Raw genomic sequence first — 17,312 nt, forward strand, 5'->3', positions numbered from 1 at the left:
TCTTTCTCCCACAGGCCTTTTTCGATAAAGATTATATCACCAAGCACCCTGGAGATGCAGAGAAAATCACACAGCTCAAGGAGCTCATGCAGGAACAGGTACTGCTGTGCTTTCAGAGAGGGAGGAATAATACTGTGGTAGTACTTGGATTTCTTAGCAATCAGTATAAATAATCTAGATCTAAATATTGCATTCAGAAGCACAGAAATGAAGTCTAAGAGGTGGATAGTGCATTTAAAACAAAGGGAAAGGAGATGGCAAAGGTGTTAATACATTGTCCTTTAATTTTTCTAGACCTGAGTTGAAGCCTAATTAAGATCACAAAGTAATGTAATGAGTTTAGCTGTCTTAATTTATTATCTAGAGGATTTCTTTCTACATTACAAATCTACCATTCATTTTGACATTGTGAGCAGTCTTTCCTCAGTAGTCTCAGTATAATCAAAGCCTGGGCCAAGGTAGGTTTACAGAGCCATATAGCAAAAGCTTATAGAGTGCCAATTTGTATTAATAACCATGCCTGTATCCAGTGTTCTTGCAGTCTTACTTCCCCAAACATAATGATCTCGCCATATTGAGCTAGTTTGGTTGTAATTCCATGCTCTGGAGGGGATGAAAATATGAAAGTTACATCACTGTTAAATGAAATATGCCATCTTAAAAATGTGCCCAAGCCCAAACAGGGGACTATGACAGACATATCATGGCCACATCTAGATGAGCGCAGCCATGCAGTATGTGGCACTGCAAATGCATTTGTGGCACCACATACCACACATTCAGCTGTTCTTCACACTGCAAGGGACAGCACAGGGGCAGTGACCCCTGAATATCCAGAGGTAAAAAAAAACTGCACAAAAAAAAAGCAGGGTGGTGTATGCGGGGGCAGTGCACACTGCTCAAAACTGGAGCCTGACCAGCTGGAGCCATACTCTAGCTGCCGACCAGGCTCTGAGTGAAAGGTTCGTTGATGCTGCGGTCCCAGGAGGCCCCCAGGACTCCAGGAAAGGTTGCTGGGGCCAGCCCAGTTTCCTCTACCCCACCCAGGGTAACTTGCTGTGTGCCAAAGGGTACATGGCACAGGCATTCCCTGGGGACAACTAGCAGTGATACAAGGTGTCCTGCTGCTTGTCCCCAGGGAAACAAATGTCCACGCTCATGTGGACATGGCCCATGTGTCTTCATTATTGGCAAAAAGTCCTTTAATTTCTGTATCTCTGATTTCTTATCTGTAGAATAAGGATAATCATATACTTTAGGGTTACCATACGTCCAGATTTTCCCAGACATATCCTCTTTTTGAGTCCTCCAATCTCCATCTGGGTGGTTTTTTGAAATTTGAACAAATGTCTCGGTTTTTGCTTTGCTCTGCTGGTAGGAGCAGGGGAAGGGCGATTGGAGGCAGGGAGCACCACGTGCAACTGCGCACTCATACACACGTGTACAGTATACAGCCAGGCAGCGGGGTGGAAGCAGCATCTGCATTCAGGAAAGTCTGGGGGATGGAGGCCCAGGGCCTGGGGACTGTCTGGCAGGCAGGGTGGGGGGGGCGGGGCAGGGGTGTGTGGAGGGAATAGATGTGTGAGTGGGGCCTGGGCTGGGGCTGCAGCAGGGCAGGAGGGGCAGGGGGAGGTGCCTGCCCCACCATTGGGGAAGTGGCAGAGGGGCCCTTTGAAGGCAATGAGGAACTCTGTGGCCAGGCTGGCAACACAGGGGCCAGTGCGCATGCTCGCGAGGGTGGGGTGGCCAGGACACTCTGCCTGGGAAGAGGAAGGGAAGCATGGCCAGGCCTCCTGGCACAGTTTGGGAGCCCCAGCCCAGGGTGAGGGATGCCACAGGCCTCCCTTCCTCTTCCCTCCAGCCCACACCGGGGCTGGACTCGTTCCACTGCCGCCCTCATGAATTGGATTCACCGCACTGTGACTTGGTTGAGACAGGGGCAGCTGGGGCCCCCTCCAGCAGGGCTGGAATGAACAGGTGGGCTGCAGATCAGGAGTGAGGGGTGCTGTCAGGCATGGGGGGGTTGTGGCTTGGGAGTGAGGGCACAGGAGGGGTGGGGGGCTTGTGGGTTGGGACTGCAGGGCACTGGCATGACTGTGGGGGCTGCAGGTCAGGAGTGAAGAACATTGGCAGGACCGTTTGGGACTGAGGGTCACTAGCATAGCTTGGAGGAGCTAGGCACTGTGGGTTGGGAGTGAGGGGCAGCAGTAGGGACAGGGGGCTGTAAGTTGGGAATGAAGTGTCCCCCTGACAGGTGTCCTTTTTTTTAGAACTGGAAATGTGGTAACCCTACCTATCCCAGTATTCAAAGCGGGGGGTTGGAAGATCAATTAACTATTGTTTGTCCAGTGTTTGGATAATGAAAGTACTAAATACTACTACTATTACTAGTGCTGCTACTACTACTACTACTTCTGTGGACTTTCATCTGAGCATCCATATAATCAATTACTGGTATTATATCAATATAATACCAGCCAGTTACTGGTATTATATTTATGTCCTTTATAAATGAATAATGAGCAACACAAAGAGGACAGTTGTGAATATACAAACAGGTTCTTCACCACTCAGATTCATGGTAGGAAATCCTTCTGAAAATGTTCATTAACAACTTTGATTCCTTGTCTGACACTAGATGGGGGAAGGATTTTCTTATGTCTGTGGGAAGGCTTAACAGGTTTTCCCTCGAGAATGAATAAACTTGGTCATTTTTACTGTTATTTCTTGCAAGTGTAAATCTAACTTGTCATATCATAAATGTGTTTCTCTCACACTTTAAAATGCTTGTTAAAGTAACAAATGCTTGTCAGATATCTTCAGTATGGTAATTTCAGCAGTCTTGCAAATGAACAATGGAATGTTTTACAAAGCTGCTTTGTTCAGTGACTCAGTTAGAGGACATAATCATGATAGTGTCTCCTGGACTGAATGTAGATTTTTTTGCATCATGATGTTATGATTTCTTTTTACTAGGTTCATGTCCTAGGAGTGGGTCTGGCAGTACATGAGAAGTTTGTACACCCCGAGATGCGTCCCCTGCATAAAAAATTAATTGACCAGTTCCAGATGATGCGATCTAGTCTGTATCATGTAAGCTGAAACCCATCCTTTCTAAAAAGTTTGAGAAATCTAGAGCCATGATCAGAACTTGTTCAGTTGCAATAAAGTGCACACAAGAACTGAGCAAACCCAACATAGATTAAACATATAGGACAAACTCATACAACAACTGCTTTGGTTTCTTAGGCAAAGTTTGTGAACTGAGTATTTAATTCATACTGTGCTATTTTTAGTTTTTAAGGGTCCCTTTCACATAATGTGCATCAATGCTGAACTGGCAAAAGACCTGAAAAGCTAAATTCCAGGGCACTGTGTTATCATGCAGTACTGTGCAGTAGAGGAAGAAAGATGACTAAAGAGTACTAGATACCCATCCCACACAACACAGTTCCTGTAATTTCAGAGCAGAATGGCTCAGGGCCCACCAAATATATATGCTGCTGTGCAATTCCTTCGTTCTGGAGTCATGTGTATGCAGTTATATTGCATGTTCTTCAGCACATGTGTCAGCCAGATGAGTGACTGGACAGACGTATGTCTGTCCAGTCATACTACTAGGAGTCATACTACTAGGAGAGGCAATGTATAGGCCAACATGCTTGTTGGATGTGCCTCCTCATCTTCTTTAGAATGCTAAGAAGTCCTGTCTTGATGTCTGTGTCCCCACTCTTATCAGAGCAGAAGATCGGTCTCGTTGTCAGAATAACTATGCCTACCTTAAGCTTTTTATCCTGAAATGTCCCACTATCAGTTCAGCTCCAGCAGTTCCACAATAGAAAGAGAACAAAGGTAGACAAGTGGCTGATGTTTTTAGCACCACATCAAATAAATCTTTTCAGAGCAAATATCCAGCAGCCACCCCTTCATACATGAGCATCACATTTTATATGTGCCTTTATAGTATTACAAAGAAAGAACAAACAGGACCTTCCATTTAAAATGTGCTTTAGGAAAATTCTCTGTGTAGTTCCCAGTGTTGAAATAGTGAGGTCTATTTAGTGCATTGTTTAAGCAAGTGTTCAGGATTTGATTTGCCTTTAATTTTGTTGGGGGATTTAAAAACAGCTTGCCTTTTGGAACTGCCACTGAAGTCATTACTTTGTTAGTGTGTTTGCCACTCAGCTGTCCACGGCAAGGGGAGAGAGATGTCCTTTTCATGTAATTACAACTTGTTAAAATTGGCTAATGCTGGGAAGCCATGGGTATTTAAGGTGATAGACTAAAACTTAGCTTTGGTAGCACATAGTAAATAGGTTTATGAAACTAATGTGTTGTGACGTTAGAGTTTCATGATCAGCACTTCTTTTTGGATCACTGTCAATTAATTCAAAAGCTTAATCAGACGTTAATTATATAAAAAAGCAAACTAAGCTAAGTCTTAGTGACTAATGTCTCCAGATCTGGCTGCAACTATAGAACCAAACAGAAAGCATTAGGAAGCTTAACATTTTTTAAGAGCAATGCAACTTTCTTTTCTTTTCTTTTTCAGGAAATCTGATCAGTTATTACTCAAGTGTTGTTCTTGTTTTGGCCAGTTTATCTGCTTATATCTCTGAATCCTCTACAGTCAGAGGCACATCACTGAAAAGTCACCACTTTTTGGGGTGGGGAAGGGAGAGAACTACAGCATCCATAGAACAATCATTAGCTTTATTCCAACTGTTGACTATCCAGTTAATGTTTACTTCATATCAGCGTGATGCCAGGACATATTTTTCCACTTCTTAGATTAAATACTGTATTTTCTGCATGCCACATGCTCCCCAAATAAAACAAGTACTTTGTTTTGGGGAAGGCAGAATGAAGAAAAACGGATTTTCCAACTCACTCACCCTCCCTTTTCTACTCAGACAAAAGCTAATTTTAACCCTTTCACAGCTGAATTGTCAGCAGCTCTTGAATATTCATCCAAAAGCCAAAATTGTAGCTGTTGCGGAAGACTCAACTCTATCGCCATATCTAGGATTTTGAAAAGAGTTAAAAGCAGTCTGCAGGGCTGTGAAATAGGAGGTGAGAGACCAGGAGTAGCTAATAGCAAAATTTGAACAGAGAATAGGATTTCTGTGAGTGACATCTTTTATTGGACCAACTGCATACGTAAGATAAACTTAGACTAGGTTTTAGATGCAGTGCATTCTTCTTCAGATCAAAGGATAGCTTAATTAGTGGAACATCAAGACTATTAGAGGATCATTAACACCTGCAAAGTGAAGATCAATTAACAGGAGGTAGATAATAATGAGCCATGAAGCCAGTTGACTCCCCCAGCAATGCCTGAACAGAAATGCCACTGCTGCCACTGGCCAATTGGTTTTAAACTTGGTGTGGAGCAAGAATCAAAGCACTACTCCTCCCACCTTCAGATCTGCCTCTGCTGAACTCTGCCTCTCCATACAGCTACTGAAGGAAAGCAAAAGAAAAAAGGCAGCAGCCATCTTACAGCATGTCCATGCTTCTGTTCTGGGCAAAAAATTACCTTCCTCACTTAAGAAATGCAACCCAATATTGGAAAGCTAATATTGGGGGGGAGGTGTGTGTAGCATGTGAGTAAATATGGTATATAGGTACTTCAGCAGACATCTTAGAGTAGTCATTGACTCCACTCTCACTACGAGCCATATCTACCTGTTCCTTTGTGCTCTTTTATGCTATAATACTCTAGGTCAGCCACTTGAGATGCTTGTGTCCAGTAGGTCTGAGGAAATGGCAGAACACTCATCCATTTAGAGAGTACTCAAAAGAGCTCTTGACTTGCTTGCAGACATTTTCAAAAATAAAGACAAGAGTACCTTTGAAAGAATTAAGAAGAGTGTCTTAAATTATGCACATCAGTGCACAGTAATGTTTTACATTATATGCCACAAAGTAATTCTACATTTTCTGAAAGTTAGCTTCCAACTTGAAGTTTTTGTCTTCTATTCTTACAAGTTATTACTGTGTAAGGATAACCTCTAAAATACTGAAATACTTATGGCTCAGGGCTGCCTTTCTCTTTAATATGGAGATATCCATGTAAACTGCAGTAGACCTGTGCAAAGCGGCTAGTATTCACTTCGGATTCGGGGGACAGTGATTCAGCTCGGTGATTTGAATCACTGTCCCAATTCAATTCGGCTGAATCTCTGAACCAGCCAGGCCCATCGCCCCCCCAGCCCGGCAATGGCTGCCCCGGCTCCTGGCTCTTTGGAAAAAAAAATCCCCGAATCTCCTCCGAATTGAATCACCACCCGAAGCTTTACACAGCTCTAGACTGCAACTCCTGGCATCTTTGTACAGGTGATATGGCTAAAATGCATGCTGGAATATGTATTCTTGTCAATTTGTATCACCAAAAAGTAAAAGCACCTCCAGTGTGGTCCATTCTATGCCTAAACTTCCAGCAAGTTTCCAAGGTGGTGCTTGGAAGCTGTCATTAGGAATAAGCTAATGAGGGTCGGAGTGATGATGCTGAAGTCTCTTAAGATAATTACAGAAACATTACAGCTATGTGGAGATCACAAACACAGACTATACCAAAAATCTTCTGACAACGAAAGGGAAAACTCATTCTACTGTTCCCATGATCCATCCTAAATTTAGCTAAAATTTCTGAAGGCATTAAAGACAGACAAGGTTCCTTGGGTGAATTTGATATCTTTTATTAGACCAACCCAAATGGTTGGAGAATAGTTATTAAGCAAGCTTTCGGGTTCAAAAACCCTTCGTCAGGCTAAGGAAGCTGCAGCAGTTGGCGTGTGCTCTTCCTGGATGGAATGAAAAGTCATTAAATGATTTTGTGTTTTCTATGTAGGAGTTGCCTGGTTTGGATAAACTGAGTCCAGCCTGTTCTGGTACCAGTACCCCACGCAGCAATGTTCTGGTGTCACATGGCCCTATGAGCCCAGAGAGCATGAAGCTGGTACATCGACACAGGTACCCTTTTTTTCTGCTGTAATGTCTGGGATGTCTACACAGTTTAAGATAGTTTTAACTGTCCTAGTCTGCATTGACCTGGATTCTGAAAACTCCAGAGAACTGAAGCAGAGAGACACATAGATCCAAAAGAGCCTAATCTCATTGATGACCAGTAGTATTTTGGAGGCAACAAAGTTGACTTTGCAGGAAAGTATCCCTCATGTTTGTCTGTAATAACCAATACCAGATTTTTTTCCTTCTTTGGAAAAAAATCCACAAAGCTGCTCCACTGCAGTATTTATACATACGGATAGTATACATCCATAACTGCCAGTTAGATTCTTCTCAGATCCCCAGATTTATGACTTAAGACTCCTGAATTTTTAATGCTTTGTTGTGCAAATAGAGAATGGGTAACCTACGTGGTTATGTAAGACACACACTAGGCCCACCATAAAAACAAAGTCTTGTTGCCCATTTTTAGTAAATCATTAGGGGACAAAAATAGTGGTAGAATCAACATAAAGAACTGAAGTGCTATTTAGCTGCAGTAGATGGAGCACAAACACAAGAATGTTACAGAAGTTCTAAAAATCTCAACTGCTATTCTTTGTTCCTTTCAAGGAGTGAGTCCATATAGATGACTTGAAAGTTTTGTTCAGCATACTGTATCAGAGACTTGCTCTCTTGTGCATGAATTCAAGATGGTATTATTAAGTTGTGATAAAATTCTGCAGGTCTGCCACTCTTTCAAAGTGATGGCGCCATGTAATTGATAAGTAGTTGCTCTTAAAAGTCATCAACTTGTAAAAGACTTCCCAGCCCTGAAGTAAATTGGAAAGGTTTTATTGTGTATATTATATTTGTGTGTGTCAGAGGGAGACAGAAATGTAACAAAATAATATTACATCAGACGGGAGCAAAGTGCAGCCTGCAAGCCATTTGGACCGTGTCATTCTACAACCAACTTTTGTGTGGAAAGTATCAACAGCGCAGGGATTGCTCCATCTTAATAGCTACTGCCTGGATCTCAAAGAAACGTTCCGGACTTGTCACCACAGTCGTACCTCGGCATTAAAGATTAGGGTGGCTTCAGTCTGCTCTGTTTTAAAGAAACCAGGTGCAGCAATCAAATGCCTAGTAAGATGCAAACTTGCCCCTAGATTGGTGACGTTTGAACATTTATATTGTGTCAGGCTAACTAAAATGTCATAGTATTGGTTTCTTGCTGTTGTTGCTAGGGCAATGTAGGCAGGTGTGAAGATTTGTGTAAACATATCTGGGAGTGATTTTCAAAGGGCTACTAACTTCTGAAGCTCCCACTGAAGTCGATGGGAACAGCAGGTAACCAGGAATCATTAATTAAAGATAAACTTCAGAAAAGTAATGTTGCCTAACCTTTGCACCTTTTTGTGTCTGTTTTTGTTTTAGTCCGTTGAATTTGCTGGGTTCAGTCCGACACTCGTCATCCTCTCTTTCTTCCCATACATCCAGTGAAACAGGAAACCTGGTTATTCTCACAGACAGTTCTGTGGGGGAGGCTGCTGAAGATATGTATCACATGCAGGTACAGCTGCAGAACAGCATTGCGGAGCTGTTGCTCAGACTGGAATTTAACATGGATTGTAGGCTGTATTTAGAGCATGGTTCATTTACATGTATAGTAGGTACACGTAGATCTGTTCTGTCTTAGATTTACCCACAGCTATGGATTGCGTAGACAGAGCAATATTCCTGTAGAGTCTGAGCTCATGCATAGATTAGTATCGTCTAAACTTTGATAGAGGTGCCATAGAAAAAGATGACAAACTGACTCTGTACCAAGATGAATGTGATTAACATTTCTGTAGGTGTACCTTGAAGGTAGCTAGTATTGCTTAAGAACAGGAAAAGGTGTGTTTAGTAGTGAACAGGCAAATTATTTTTGCCCAATTTAACATACTGTGTCCCTGTCTTATTCAGTAATTACTCTCTCAATCCATGCCAGCAGATAGATGCTAAAATAGGTCCCACAGCCCAATAATTATTATTAGTGTATTTAACTGTAACTGTTTCCTAGACAAAGGTCACATGGCCTACATGTCGGCTGACCTGAGACAGGTGAATATCTAATGCACCGGTACACTCCGTTCTCTCTTTGCTGATTTCTTTGCCTTCTGCAGCTTGTTTACCCTAACTCCAGGTACCAAGGCTCAGTCACCAACGTCTCTGTTTTATCCTCGTCCCAGGCCAGCCCTTCCACCTCAAGCCTGAGCTCTACTCACTCGGCACCATCCCAGATGATTAACTCTGCTCCTCCCAGTGCACGAGGTAAGAATGAAGGGACTTTGAGCCAAAAGTTAGCAGGGACACAAAGTGGCACTGACTGTTTTCCTAGCAGCTAAATTATGCAAAATATTGAGATGCTTTTTTGTATTGATATATTCTGTAATTTCATGAATGCTCTTTTGGAGTTAAGGATTGTTTCTTCAACAGTGACTTCCTCTGACATTTTGTTTAGCCCCAAAATGCTGCCAGTCATCTTTTCAGCAAGCCTTGGTGGAATATATTTCTGGTACATGCTAGCTCTTGCCCACTGAACAGTGTAATGGTCTATAATACATTTGCAAATAATTGAGCCAACCACTTGCATCACAGACATTGTATGAAAATCTAGGATGCCACATTACCCTGTTGTAAATAATCTTCTGAAGAGCATGAATAATTCTTTGTTACAGCACTTGAAAGAAGTGGAAGATCAGAACAATCATTCTTGTGTCTTTAAAGAAATTAAAGTATGGTATTGAAGTTGTGAGGATGGTTAACATGTACATATACAAATGAAGGTGGAAAGGGCTTGGGAAAAGGTATAACAGAATTAAAGAGGGACTTCACTCTAGGTGGAGAAAGGGGAAAAGAAGAAATTGGTTGACACCTACTGCCTTATATTCCATTTGGTGTAGAAGTAGCTGAGCTTGGTCCAGTAAATCTTCTTTTTCCCAAGTATCAGACATACAACAGTGCCACTCTGTGGCTGCTTTCAGAGCCCTGCATCTAAGCAACCTTCACTTGGGTTGCTCCTTTCCCTTTCCTTGGGAATTCATGTGTAGGTCCACCTTCCTGTACAGAGCATCCACAAGCTTTTGCAGCAAACCTGCAGGATGCAAACTGTAGAGGATATTGCTCAGATCTTGCCCCTCTACCCCACATAATGCAACTACACTATTTCCTTATGGTCAGAAGACTTTGCAGGCAGGAGCAGTTAGGATTTGCTTCATATCAACTAGAATAAGAGCTTCCTGTTTGTCAATCCAGCCTGTTTTTCTATTTCCTCTTGCAATCATAATTAACAGTCAGTTGCCATGTCATGGACGCAGCTGCATGATTTAATCGAAGGGGGTCAGGTGGAACTGGAAAGTGAGGAGTAGGATCTTCTTTTCAATACAGGCAGGTCTATTAATTTTCAAGAACTGAAAGAAAAATAATGACAACCCAGATAAAGTAATAGAATTAAGGTGACATAGCAGAGAAAGGAAAAGGGAAAGGTTTGATGGTACTGTGGATTCAGGAAGATTTGCTTCAGCTAGGTCTAGCAGCGTGTAACATCTGAATCTTTTGGGATGGCAGATTTGGGTTTGCAGCAGTTTAAGTGATTTTCTGCTTTAGAAATCCAGTTGTCACAGCTGCAGGCCTTGCCACTCTTTTTGAACTGTCTGACTTCCTAGCATTACCAACTCCTCCTTACCAACTCCTACCCCTCAGCTGTGGCTTCTGCTGTTGCCTGGAAACCAACGTGATGAACAATATAAAAAGATGTCTGGTTGATGCATAAGTCAATAGCACCTCCAAAGGAGAAAAAGGAGATAACTCTAATGACTGCTAATTAGGGAACAGCAAGAGAAATCATAATTTAAAAACTGTGCTGCTTGAAAAGATATTTCATTTACTTTATTACTCTTATTTAAATATTCTGATGCTTTTAAGACAAAGCAGTTCGTCTCTGCAGTTCTGTCCATTTTCAGGTAGGCAAAAAGTAGGATTTACTTCTGCAGTCAGACTTGCTTATTATGAAATTGTGTTTGTAATAAGATAGAACAAAAGTCCCAGATCTTTTCCAAGCTTCACAGTGTGCAAATTATTAATTTGGTTATTGTGAAACCTCCATTTAAAATGCAGGTGTTCATCAACAAATAAGAAAATTTCACATTTATAGTTTTACTGTGTTAACATGACTTGGGGGCTTTTGGGTGGTTTTACTGGTTTGGTGATTTTTTTTTTGGTTTTTAATTGGGTGACTTTGATGCTTGTGAAAATGAGAAACCGATGGCTCTGGCTAGAGCAAGTTCACAGCTCTGTCAGTGCACCTCTACCCTTTTTATATTTATTTATATTCTTTTTAATTTAGTGCTGGTGAAAGGTGCTGGATTGACACCACTGGAGGCTGAAGCCCTCTATTTATCCACAGAACAGATACAGCATGGGCGGCAGCAGTGCAAGCTTCCCCACACTGCCCCCACCAATGTGCCTCATCTCTGTCCTGGAGGGACCACCTCTAGAGGTGAGAGGATAGTTCAGTCTCCATGACCCATCCAGTCCTTGGCCTTTCTGCTGAGACTACTAACACAGTTACCAATTGTGGCACTACACATAAACACTCATCAGTCAGGAATTATGCTAAGGTGTCCAACTCGCTTCACATGGACCTTTTAGCATGTATCAGACTTGGTAACTATTTTGCCACCTCTAGCCAGAGGTTGAACATTGGTTATTTCTAGTTCGTTTATTTATCAGGTGTTAATAGCTTTCACCTGTGGGTTTGCACCTTAACTTGGAGGTCAAAGATTATCCCTTTACCCAAATCTTTGCACCATCTTATCTGTTTAGCTGCACCTCCTCCTGCAGCACCCTGAACAGAAAGGATCTTTGTGACCTGGATTAACTTCTAGAGTTTGTTCAGCTTGTGTCATTCCAAATTTGTGGGATTTTGTGCTGTAAAAAGTTTGGGACATAACAGGAGCAGACACAAGTTTCCACTAGAGCAGGGGTGAGCAATTATTTTGGGTGGAGTTGCCGCTTACCCAGTTTTGGGAGACTGTCAAGGGCCGCATGAGTAACCCTGCCCCTTGACAGATGCCCCGCCCCAGTGTCTTGGGACCAATGTCCCAGAGCCAGCACCAGTGGGGCCCAAAGCAGGGCACAGGTTGGCAGGGGTCTGTGGAGCTAGGCTGGGCTGCACCAGCAGGGAGAGTGGGGAGCTGGCCTGGCTCCAGAGAGCCCCTTCCAACTGGGACACTATGCTCCTGCCATCCTGCTCTGGGCCCCGCTGGCACTGGCCCTGGGACACCAGTGTGGACCCCGTGTTCCTGCTGGCTCCTGCACCTGGCTCCCAGTGCCCCCCAACCCTGCGGTACAGGCAGGGGGCAGCATGCAGCCCCAACCCCCTGCTTGCCGGCAGGGAAGATGCTGGTGCTGAGCGCAGGGAAAAGTGGCCCCTTGCCCATCCCATGGCTGGCGCTCCCTGCTGCAGGTGCTCACAGCTCACACGGGGCTGTCTGGAGCAGGCACAGGCAGTCACACGTGGGCTGCAAGCAGCTACAGCGCAGGGCGCTGGCCATGGAGCAAGCAAAGGGCTGCTTTTCCCTGCACTCACCACCAGCTTGTAACCCAGCCCCTCTGCCAACCTGGGCTCCATGCCAGCTCTGGGCTTGTCCATCGGTGGCAGCAGCTGTGGCCCCCCCGCTTGCCGCACTGGACAGTGTTGGCTACTGCTGCCCGCCCGGAGCTCGCGCACTGGGCAGCCCAGAGGTGACAGTGGCAAACACTGCCAGGCGCAGCAAGTGTGGGGGCCGCAGCTGCTGTTGCCACGCTCAGCCCTGATGGGCGAGCCCGGAGCCAGTGCAGGGCCCAGGCTGGCAGTGGGGCTGGGTTACAACGTAGTGCTGAGTGCAGGGGTGGAAAAGTGGCCCCTCACCCACCCCATGTCCGGCGCCCCCTGCTGCAGCCGCTCGCAGCCTGCCAGGTTGTCCAGTGCAGGCACAGGCAGCCCCACGTAGGCTGCAAGTGGCTGCAGCACGGGACACGGGCCACGGGGCAGGCAAGGGGCCACTCCTCCTCCCCCCCTCCCCCCCCGCGCTCAGCTTTTCCTTGGGCCACTGTTCCCTGGGCTCCTTCCCTGCCCAGGGTCCTCCCCTGCCCTTCCCCCCCACCCCTTACCTGAGGTTCTGGCACTGCCAGGGCAGCTATGTGGTCCCAGACCAGAAGCCCCGGCTGGGGTTTCCAGTTGGGGGGGCAGGGCCAGGCAGGCCCTGCTGTTGTCTGAGCCCGCCGGGCTTCCCCTGGGTCCTACTGCCCTTACTTCCTGTCATGTTTTACAGGAACCAAGGGCAGATAAATGTGAATTTTCTAAATTTTTTAGGGGCCCCGTGGGCTGGATAGAACGGTCTTGTGGGCCGGATCCAGCCTGCAGGCCATATTTTGCCCACTCCTGCACTAGAGGGACACTGAGCAGATATTCCAGCCTGCCTTGCTGCAGGGATTCCTCTGGTGCAGTTGATTCCTGAGAACAAGGCAGAGAAAAGCACTCATGTCTGCCTGGCTGACACCACCCACAGCTAGACTCGGCTTGTAGGGAAAGCTAGGTTCAGGTGGCTAGCAATCTCATGGAGGAAACTGTGGCACAGGGAGCTAAAGGACTTGTAGAGGGAGAAACTGAGGCTTGAGGGGCCAGATATTAGTGGCAGGGCCTCACCCCACTCTTTCCCTAGGTACCCCAAGTCAAATCCTAGCCTGTGTGCACAATTTGGGAAGAGCCAGTGGGCCAGCTGACAGCTCAAGTCATCATGGTTGGGATGATTCAGAGTTAATTCTTGCCTCCAAAGCAGTACATTGAAAATCCATGCATCTCTCCAACCCCGACCCTGCCCAGTTGTTCCCAGCCAGCAAGCTGCTCCCCCCTGAGCACTGCCTGCACCACATTTTTTTCTTTGGAAAGTTTCTGGGGATGCCTTTCTCCCAGGTTTTTTTACATTAAGTAGAGTAGGAAAACAGAGGAGGGTCAGGGTGGAAGGGATCAGTGCATTCTGGGATGCTGAAGGACTGTGATATCGCTAGGGAGCAGACACACTTTTGATGTTCCTGTTAAAAATACTGCTCTCATGAAATCTCGACTGAAAGGGCACAACTCTTGTGACTTTTCACTAGCACTTGTGACATCACAAATTATTTGAACATGTGTCTGTTCACTCTTTGGGACATCACAGATGGATTTGGAATGGCACAAACTGAACAGGGGCCAAGGCCATAAGAGACCACTGATGTAACTTTTGCTTGTAGAATCTTTTTAAACTTTGAATTCTCCCCATCAGTAGCGATGGTGGGATGGATCTGCCAATTCCTAAATGTGGCCCATTCATTAAAGAAAAAAAGTTATTTGTAGGTTAGCAATAAGTCAACTAAATTAAGCAGCAGGAAAATATATCATCGGTTACTTAGCATTTCATTGGGGGGAAGAAAATCAAGAAAATTCTGATATTATAAAAGCCTAAATCTGTCTGTCTATCTGTCCATAACACTTTATTTGCACTCTGATGGACTGATGGAAACAGCCAATCAGGCATGGGGGAACGCCACCATGATTCAGGCATGGGGGAACGCCACCATGATTCCAAAGCCGCGCCAAGGACCAGACAGAGGGTGGCGGAGCTGAGGTCAGCAGCTCTGGCCTCAGCTTCCCCACCCCGCTCCCTGCAAGAGGCAGAACAGTAGCAGCATGGGGCATCCATCCCAGCTCCCACCCCCCGGTCATTCTTGACAGGCAATTGGCTAGTACATTAACAATGACAGATCAAACATTACACAAAAGACATTACAGTGAATTTTTAATGTCCGAAAACTAGAGCCAGGATTTGGGGAGTTAAATACTATTAAGACTATAATCAAGATACAGTAAAAGCTCCCGTATTTTGCATGATTGACAGGAAAAGACTTTATAAATGACTCCATTTTGCAGATTAATGACTATGCTCCTCTCTCTGGCCAACTTTACACGTGCTCTGGGGTGGGGAGGTGGGGAATTTAATTTGAGTGGCTCTAAGTATGGTGACAAGCTTTAATTAAAGCACCCCCACTGCCATTTTGAGGCACTGGGATGCTGAATGCACATGATGCTGAGGCTTCTGGAGTGTGCTAATTATAAGATTAATCAAATCTGCTCCAACGTGTGCTAATAGGCACATGTTAGAGCAGGCATCGGGCACATGTGTAGGTGTCCTCTGGTTTTGGCTCACCTAATCAACCCCTAACCTAGCCTCTGGTGCAGCACTGCTTACCAGTTGGAAAGCAGCATGCCTGAAGTCACCAGTCACCTCCTAGCAAAACAGCAGCACTGTATCATAGGCAGAGTCAATGGGAGTTTCTGTATTTGCAGTCACTCCCTTTTAAATCACTTAGATGGAGCATCGTTCTATTGTAACAGGGAATTCTGTAAGAAGATACTGGATGTTTAAAAAGGAGTATTTTTATACCTGTGTATGGAGCATACAATACTGTCTGAAAGCAACTCATATTGAGCCCCATCTTTGGGACCTATGAAATCATTCTTAAAATGTCCTCAAGACAACTCTTTCCTCAGGCCTAGAAATCATGTCTGTTTCTTACTCAACATTTCCCTAAGAGCCTACATACTTGGCACTAAAGTAAATAAAAATTCTCTTAAGAACTAAAAGTTCATGTTTTGGCTTAGAAGCAAATTATTTCCTAACACCAACAAAAATGAAAAATAAAGATGGACTTAACAGTTCACAGAGTCCCTATAAGTAACTGAAGATGACTTCCATAAAGCCAGTAGTTTCATTGTCAATCTGTTATCTTGTTAAAAATGTTGCACTGTAATGAAAAGTCCTCCCCGGTCTTTGCACAATTTTTTTTTTTAGTTATTGTGTGTTCAGAGTTACAAACCAAAAATTGTAGTAGACCCATTTTACACACCATAGGGTCTTGTAGGGCTATGGCATTGCAGGACAATTAGAATGACAGCTCTGTGGTAAGTCTTGTAGCTCTTAAACATGCAGGTTTGTTTTTAAATTCTTACTTGCCACTCCAAAAAATCTTCAGAGACTGTGTTCCACAACAGACCTGATTATTAATAGGGCTTCAAACTCACCAAATTTTTTTCCAGCCATAATTCGGAGCCCCAGTACCTGATTTTGCCTGCAAATTGAATGCTTAGAAGGATATGCATAACCACAATTATTTATTATCCCAAATTGAGGAAACAGACAGGGGCTGGTTTTCCTAATTTTACAATGCACCATAAGCAGCTTGTGTGGAATTTTGCAGATCATGTAATACAAAATCTTGTGCAAATCATGATTTCTTCTAAACTGACTGCCGCTGTATGCTGTGGTTTGCTCCTAGGACCAGAAAAAATGAGGATTATATGATAAATAGCAGGGGGAAAACTTGCAATGTGGTTTGTGCTGTAATGCAGTTCTTGGCACCCCTCAGCCTTTTTATATTTGTCATGCAGAAATAGGACTATCTGTGATGTGTATGTGAGTAAAAGAGACTCAGCATAAAGTGTTAGCGCTGTGTTTTCACAGATAATGTTGTGTATAAAGTATACAAATGTTGTCCAAACATATTTATGTTTCATGTCTGTGGCGAAAATGTGAGCAGGACTAGGTTGCAAATGTTTTGCAGTTATTCATGCAGTGGGGTATAGATTTATCTGGTCTCTACACCCCCTGATGAAGTTGTTGCAACTGTAGGACCTTATCCTGCATTTTGCTGGACACATTGTTCCCTCCACAATGTGCTGAATATCAGTCCAAAAAAGGTGCATGTTCTGCTTTTCTTTGTGTAAAAGCTGCATTAACCAGAAACTATGCCTTTGCTCATATGTGGGAGTGCTGTTCAGGTAATGTGTGTGTGGTTGTGGAAAGTTTGCAAAAGGTGGCATGTCTTCCCTAAAAGCAGGCATGGCTGTGCAATGCGCTGTGTGCTGCTATCCGTTAAGTGCGTGTTTGTGGCACCAAAAAATAACCAGTGTAAATTAAAGCTCACTTTGACAGCTTCAAAATACCAGTTTCTGCATAGCATTATGCATCCAGCAGGGGTGCGTATATCTATAGTACCGATCACCCACTAATGTGAATCTTTCTTGTAAAAAGTCCATTGTCAGCTGTTACACATCAGCAAGCCCATTGGTGTGGGATACTCTCCTTGCAGAGCTTGATGTCTAATGCCAACTATACATATATGCTGGTAAAACAAATGCTGTACTCCAGTATATACCTAACAGGAAGCTGGCAGACTGCCTTATAACTCAGCATCTTGTAGCAACTATCCAGATAGTAAGAGCTATAGGTCCACATTAA

The 17,312-nt window shown here is 44.2% G+C and overlaps 1 protein-coding gene across 8 annotated transcripts in view; it reads left to right on the plus strand.

Moving 5' to 3' along the window:
* Nucleotides 1-17,312, plus strand: part of DOCK3 (dedicator of cytokinesis 3) — a 664,549-nt gene that overhangs the window by 620,764 nt on the left and 26,473 nt on the right. For 4 of the 8 annotated variants that reach the window (XM_059715389.1, XM_059715393.1, XM_059715390.1 and 1 more), the window contains exons 45-50: nt 15-98; nt 2,977-3,093; nt 6,854-6,975; nt 8,389-8,524; nt 9,120-9,267; nt 11,342-11,494. In XM_059715389.1, the coding sequence (XP_059571372.1) occupies nt 15-98; nt 2,977-3,093; nt 6,854-6,975; nt 8,389-8,524; nt 9,120-9,267; nt 11,342-11,494 (760 nt within the window). The remainder of the gene's footprint in view (nt 1-14; nt 99-2,976; nt 3,094-6,853; nt 6,976-8,388; nt 8,525-9,119; nt 9,268-11,341; nt 11,495-17,312) is intronic. The other 4 variants (XM_059715396.1, XM_059715394.1, XM_059715395.1 and 1 more) reach the window with 2 other exon arrangements.

The sequence above is a fragment of the Alligator mississippiensis genome, chromosome 12 (genome assembly GCF_030867095.1).
Source record: "Alligator mississippiensis isolate rAllMis1 chromosome 12, rAllMis1, whole genome shotgun sequence".
Taxonomy (NCBI): domain Eukaryota; kingdom Metazoa; phylum Chordata; order Crocodylia; family Alligatoridae; genus Alligator; species Alligator mississippiensis.